Raw genomic sequence first — 7,301 nt, 5'->3', positions numbered from 1 at the left:
AACTTGGTCGCCCAGATAGCGGAAGCTATCGACTACCTCTAGTTTTTCACCCTGGAATGAGATAGAAGTTGTTTCCTGTTTGTTTGCTGTCTTTATTGCACCTGAACATCTGCCACAAGCAAAAACTAACTTGCTAGTTAACCTGCCTTTGATGTTGCTGCACCTCTTATGTGTCCATAGCTTGCACCGGGTACATCTTATAGAGTTACTACCTACTCCTTTTCTACATACTGAGCAGGGCCATCTACCTGAAGGGGTTTGTGTTTTATCTACCTTCCTACTTATTAGGATTTTGGTTTTAGCTAGGTTGACTCTAAGGCCCTTCAATTCTAGACCTTGCTTCCACACCTGAAACTTCTCCTCTTTAAACTCTTGTTATAGCATGAATGATATTATGAGATATGATGAATACATCATCGTCATTTTAACTTTCACTTTTTCATGCTTGCATGGGTTAGATGGAGTTCTTTGAGGCAAATTTTCTATGGCTGGATACCCTCACTGTTGCCAACCCTCACCTATTTTCAAACAGTGTAATATTTCCCTATAGTCAAACATGTTTTCACAGAAGATTTGTATAATGATGACACTCGTTAACAACTATCACATACTGTCAAGACATACACACAAACACATACACACACACATGCAGATACACACACATGTGCACATATACACACACATGCAGATACACACACATGCGTGGCACCTTGGGCAAGTGTCTTCTACTATATAGGTATATAGACAGACAAACACGATGAGCTTCTTTCAGTTCCTGTCTTCCATATATATTAACAAAGCTTTGGTTAGCCCTTGACTATAATAGAAGACATTTGCCCAAGGTGTCATGCAGTGGAACTGAACCCGAACCAGCATGGTTGGGGAGCACCTGTATAAACCAACATTATAATGTACCAACATATAGTTTTTCTTAGTAAACCCTGCCTCTGAAATCTTTATCATACTTAATATCAATTGAAGCACATAAGCAGTTTCCTCAATAGAAACACAATCAAGAAAGGCTTAAGTTGTATCAGCAACAAATAACAAAATTTATTGTAGAAACATTGGAAGGGAAGTTTACTGTGATTCTAATTTCTTACATTTTGGTTTTAGCTTCAGTGAGGTACAGAAGAAACTGGAAACATATTGTGATGTTGAGTTAAAAGATCAAAGGTTATTATATGAAGGACAATTATTATCAGAATCTCTAAAACCAAATGATCCAATTACAAAGTCTTCAACAGTTTCATTTCCTAAACCCATTATCCTTATTTCTAATCAACCTATCAACATAACCTCTGCACTCCACGAAGATGCTGGTAAGTCAACATTTTCCAAAGAACCACTCTAGTCTTTCTGAGACTCTCTGTGTGTTAACTAATTTAGGTTACAGAAGCATAATTAGACTCATATTTATTTTTACGTTTGTTTTTCTATGCTAGCATGGGTTAGACAAATACATATTATTGAAGTATTGTTTCACAGTTGGATGCCCTTCGTGTCTTTAATCTTGACATTAATCCAAGGAATTTTTTTATTCCTTTGTCATCATCATCATCATCATTTAATATCCGCCTTCCATGCTGGCAAGGGGTGGGTGGTTTGACAGTAGCTGGCCAGGCAGAAGCCTACACCAGACTTCCGTGTCTGTTTTGGCAGGGTTTTTATGGCTGGATGCCCTTCCTAACACCAAACACCCAGCAGAGTGGACTGAGTGCTTTTTACGTGGCACAAGCTCAGGTGAGGCAAGTTTTCGGAAGCTTGTTACATCTGGATGCCCTTCCAAACACCAACCACTTTACAATGCAGACTGGATGCTTTTTATGTGGCATCAGCACTGGCAGGGTCACCAAGTAACTTGCAAGACAAAAGTCCTTTTAGAGGGGAGGGGGCATTGAAGTAGATGATCTTGTGTCAGATGATGAAAGGTTATAGTGAGACAGAGAGACAGAAACAGGTGTCTTATGTCTTTAAAAACACAGAGCTAACACTCAATTTGACAGCAATTTTTGTAGGGCAGCACTTTTGTTTTCATGCAAAAGCACAGAGTGTTAATATTCTTAAAGATCATACATTGTGTATGTGTGTGTGTGTGTGTATGACATGTATATGAATATTTGAATAACACAAGTTCTATTTTTTAAATAGATCAATATTTCTATTATGTATCTATCTATCTATATATATAAAAGTAAAAATACATGATTATAATTTAATGTAACATGATTTCATATAAAACTGTCTGTTAGTGTAGATTTTTACAAGGTGGGTTTTACATACACAACAAAAAAGAGGAAGAATTTCACATTACTGAAATGTTTGTGTATAAAAAAATTTTTTTTAAAGAACAACTTTTAACTGGATAAATTTTAGTGCATGTTGTCGCCAAAAGAGGTTTTGCTGTAGAAGAAAAGTCACATTTTACTAACCAGTTTTTGCTGACATTCAGCTTATCGAAGTCTAAAGTTTGATTTTTCAATGCATTTTCAGACCTTGTGGAATTAATTTTAGATATGTATTGGCACAATAGTTTTATAATAAGTCACTAAATCTGGAGTTTAATAAGCTATGCCTTAATATAATGCTAGAAAAATAGGACTTTACAATCAACTACTTCAAATAAGCTAAAAGGCTTTAGTGCAGCCTTCAGTCCCAGCTGGCCACCAGTGCCTGACCTGTGACAGAGCCTTCCAAGCACGCATCGGACTAATCAGGCACAGCCAAACACACTGTGTCCTGTCTTCTCTCATGTGATGTCCTTGGTCATCATCGACAACAGGGGATGAACTAATAAAAAAAAATGATCAGGGGGTACTTCCTTTCTGTCTTCATTAAAATTTTTTTAAATATAAATACATAACTTGTTTTCCATTTTTGTTTCTCTTTAAGAGGAAATTCCAGAGTTTGGGCCCTCAAGCAATGATGATCTGAGGATTGCTGCATCACTATGTGAAATTGCTTGTAATTATATAAGAGAAGCGAAAGTAACGAACCTGATAATGAAGCATATATGCAAATCAGCCAAACACTTAAAGTATGGGCATTTCTTTCTATCTTTTGTCTTGTACTTGTTTTAGTCATGGACTTGGCCAAGCTGGGTCACCATCTTGAAGGGTTTAATAGAACAAATCACCCCAACTACGTACTCTATCAGTCTCCTTTGCTGATCCACTAAGTTATGACCATGTAAACAAATGAACACCAGTTGTCAAGTGATGCTGGGAAGGATAAACACAAAGACACACATACATATGATGGGCTTCCACACAGTTTCCATCTACCAAATTCACTCACAAGGCATTGGTCAGCCTGGAGCTGGAATAGAAGACATTTGCCCTACATGGTGCACAGTGGGACTGAGCAAAAAACCACATGATTGCAAAATGAGCTGGATCTCAAAGCACATGAAGCTACAAATCATAGCATGTGAATACTGGGTTGAAAAATCCCTTTGGGATAGAAAAAGTCAAAGGCTACCTGTGAAACTTGAACCTGCATCTTCTGCCAAGGGCAGCCTTCAATTTTTTTCTATTCAAAAGGATTTCTCCAACCAATATTTAGATGCTGTTATTTATTTGTTTGAAGGTCCCCTTCTCCCTGAAAAGAATTTTTTCATGTTCTCTTGAAAGCCTTTATTCTTTTACTAGTTTCAGTCATTTGACTGTGGCCATGCTGGAGCACCACCTTAATGGGTTTTAGTCGAGGAAATCAACCTCAGGACTTATTTTTTTGTAAGCCTAGTATTTATTCTAGCAGTCTCTTTTGCTGAACCGCTAAGTTACAGGAATGTAAACACACCAACATTGGTTGTTAAGTGATGGTAAGGGGACATATACAGACACAAAGTCATACACACATAAATAATATGCATATAGAGTTATATGATGGGCTTCTTTCAGTTTCCATCCACCAAATCCACTAACAAGGCTTTGGTCAATCTGACGCTATAGTAGAAGACACTTGCCCAAGGTGCCATATAGCTTATAAATTCTTATGATGACATACAGCAGGATTCCACACAGTTTCTATCAACCAAATTTATTCACAAGACATTAGTCAACCCGGGGCTATGTATGGTAAAAGGCACTTGCCAAAGTGCTGAGCAATGGAATTGAACCCAAAACCATATGCTTACAAGAATGAGCTTCTTTACCACACAGCCATATACCTACACCTCTCTTCATCTTTATATTATTTGTCATTGTCTTCCTTTACCTTTCAACTCCTCTCTTTCTCACCTTTATTTATTCTGTTCCTCTTGCATCTTTACAAAAACTCTTGTTTTTTTCCAGGCTTTATCAAAGTACATTACTTGACCAACGCACAACTCTTCTAACGGGTAAGAAAGAATGGTTCTTCGGTATTTTAACAGCAACAGGTTTGGATGAACTTTCTGGGCGTATCATAGAAGAGGAAGAACTGGACTCCTTCATCAATATCAAATTTAAAACAGACAAAGATATGGAAAAAGCATCTCAATTAGTCCATAAGGTGAGAATTTTATATATTTATTTATCATCTGTAAAACAATACAGTTGTTTTAGATAATCCGAGAACAGAGTGGAGTGAACAATACAATTGAGGAATACCAAAATTAAGTACCAGAAAAGTACTGGGGTTGATATAATCAACTACCCTCTTCCCCCAAATTTCAGGCCTTGTACCTATAGTAGAAAGGATTGTTGTTGTTGTTGTTGTTGTCAGCGGCGGCGGAGGCACGTGATTTAGTAGTCAGGGTGTTGGACTCATGATTGTAAGATTGTGGTTTCAGTTCCTGGACTGGGCGACATATGTTCTTGAGCAAAACACTTCATTTCACGTTGCTCCAGTTCAGTCAGCTGGCAAGAACGAGTAACCCTGTGATGGACCGATATCCTATCCAGGTGAGGAATATATATGCCATTGAAACTGGGAAACCAGCCCTCATGAGCCTGGCATGGCTCGAGAAAGAAACATTTATTATTTTATTTATGTGTGTATATATATATATATATATATGTATATACAGGGTGTTCAAAAAGTCTCTCTGCAGTGAATTCTTTTCATCCTGCGCATGCAGTAAATGGATTATTTTAAAGGGACTTGGCCACCAAGACCACCTGATTTAACACCACCAGAGTCTTTTTTTCTGGGGAGCAAGTAAAGGATTAGTGTACAAGAATCACCTGAATACCATTAATGAGCTAAAAGACGCAATCATGACCTTCACACGGTCCATACTGCGTCAGACTCTCCAAGATGTATTTCAAAACGTGTAGAAGAGTCAACTTATGTATTGAAAATGAAGGACGACACTTTCAATACCTCTTATAAAGTTTTTTAAAGTCTTGTAAAGTCTAATATATTCTTTTGTATTCTTATACCATCTTATGAATATTTATTTTGCCATAAAATACTTACTACAGAGAGACACCCTATACATATATATATATATATATATATATATATATACACACACACAGTTAAGAATATTTGCAATAATGGTTCCTATTCAATTTGTTAATTGTTAGATAAAGAAGAAGATTGAAGTCTGTGATAACCATGCCAATGATCTCCAGAAAATGTGTATTGTTTCCACAGAATTCCAAGAATGTCTCTATTCTAGAGATAATTGCTTTTATGAAAATAGATGGTATGTTTCTTGAGAATTATGTTGAATAGTAGTTGAATAAAAATAATATCTAATGTACTTGAGTTTCATTTTCCACTGTTAACACTGTTATTAATATCTTTCTATTGAAATATTACCTGTGTATTATTGTTTTAATTAATTTTGAAAATAATCAGGAATTTTAGTAAAATAATGGGTAGAGATCTGGAATAGGTTGCCCACATAAGTTGGATTTTCCCTGTTTTGAAGGGGATTCCAAATGCTGTTGGGGAAGCTTTTTATGCAAATTAATTCTTCAAAAATTATGAATTTAAAAATTCTGTGTAATAGCTTTGGTTTCACTATATGATATCAGATCAAGTTACTTACTTGCCAGACAGCTACATCTCTGAAACTTTATAAGTCAAACCTCATCATTGTTATCATCATCATCATTGAACGTCCATCTTCCATGCTGGCATGGCTTAGATGGTTTGACAGGAGTTGGCAAGCCAGAGAGCTACACCAGGCTCCAGTTGTCTGTTTTGGCGTAATTTCTATGGCTGGATGCTCTTCCTCACACCAACCATTTTAAAGTGTACTGGGTGCTTTTTATGTGGCGCCAACACCGGTGAGGTCACCTAGTAACTTACAAAACAAAGACCTCTCAGCTGGGAGAAGTAGTGGAACTGAAAGATGTGGTTTTGTACTAGGTGAGAGGTAAAATATAGAGATAGAGACTAGTGTCTTGCTATAGTGGAGATACTTGGCTACCCCAGTAGGAAAAGAAAGGAGAGGAAGGAGAGATATAAAGTTAGAGAGAGAGAATTAGATAGTGTTGGAAATGCATCAGGGCCTATCCACAGGAACTGTGGAGGGGAGTATGAGTGGTACAGAGGGGATAGAGGGTTATGTTCCATAAGAGTGTGAGGGGAGTTGTTTAGTGATGGGGAGAAGGTTACTGTAGTGAGTGAGAGTGAGAGAAATTGGAGTACGGACAGATATGGTAGACATGTGAGGGCATGGAGAGTGTGTGGATAGGCACGTGAGAAAGTATGGAAGGGCCTGCAGTGGGTGGTGGAATGGGGAGGCGATCTGACAGAGGACAGAGGTTGGGTGGGCATGCCTGTATGTATGGATGGCTATGGTTTTACTTAGCTTGGCACGTTTTCTGAAACAGCAAATCACTAGTAGTCTCAGCCCATTGTTATCGCCTCTGAAGATCATTTCTTGCCACTTTGTCCCACATCTTCCATGTCTTAGAAATCAATGCATTGACATGTGTTGCATTAAATGTTACAACTGAGATAAGGATCTCAGCATATGACATAAACAAAAATAATCATAGTTTCCAGTGTTGTTAAATCGCCAGCTCTGGTTGTGTAGAAATATGAACAAAATACATTCTAGCCATGACCATCCTATATTTTTAGGAATGTATAGGTGCAGGAGTGGCTGTGTGGTAAGTAGCTTGCTTACCAACCACATGGTTCCTGGTTCAGTCCCACTGCGTGGCACCTTGGGCAAGTGTCTTCTACTATAGCCTCAGGCCGACCAAAGCCTTGTGAGTGGATTTGGTAGACGGAAACTGAAAGAAGCCCGTCGTATATATATGTGTGTGTGTATATATATCATCATCGTTTAACGTCCGCTTTCCATGCTAGCATGGGTTGGACGATTTGACTGAGGACTGGTGAAACCGGATGGC

The 7,301-nt window shown here is 37.9% G+C and overlaps 1 protein-coding gene across 4 annotated transcripts in view; it reads left to right on the top strand.

Annotated features, from left to right (window-relative positions):
* LOC106883543 (inhibitor of nuclear factor kappa-B kinase subunit epsilon) overlaps positions 1 to 7,301 on the top strand; it is an 84,792-nt gene that overhangs the window by 44,416 nt on the left and 33,075 nt on the right. For all 4 annotated transcript variants that reach the window (XM_014934584.2, XM_014934607.2, XM_014934599.2 and 1 more), the window contains exons 10-13: positions 1,117 to 1,322; positions 2,893 to 3,037; positions 4,296 to 4,494; positions 5,514 to 5,635. In XM_014934584.2, the coding sequence (XP_014790070.1) occupies positions 1,117 to 1,322; positions 2,893 to 3,037; positions 4,296 to 4,494; positions 5,514 to 5,635 (672 nt within the window). The remainder of the gene's footprint in view (positions 1 to 1,116; positions 1,323 to 2,892; positions 3,038 to 4,295; positions 4,495 to 5,513; positions 5,636 to 7,301) is intronic.

The sequence above is a fragment of the Octopus bimaculoides genome, chromosome 4 (assembly GCF_001194135.2).
Source record: "Octopus bimaculoides isolate UCB-OBI-ISO-001 chromosome 4, ASM119413v2, whole genome shotgun sequence".
Classification (NCBI taxonomy): Eukaryota; Metazoa; Mollusca; class Cephalopoda; order Octopoda; family Octopodidae; genus Octopus; species Octopus bimaculoides.
Note: the sequence above shows the minus strand (reverse complement) of the source record. Positions and strands in the feature narration are given on the sequence as shown.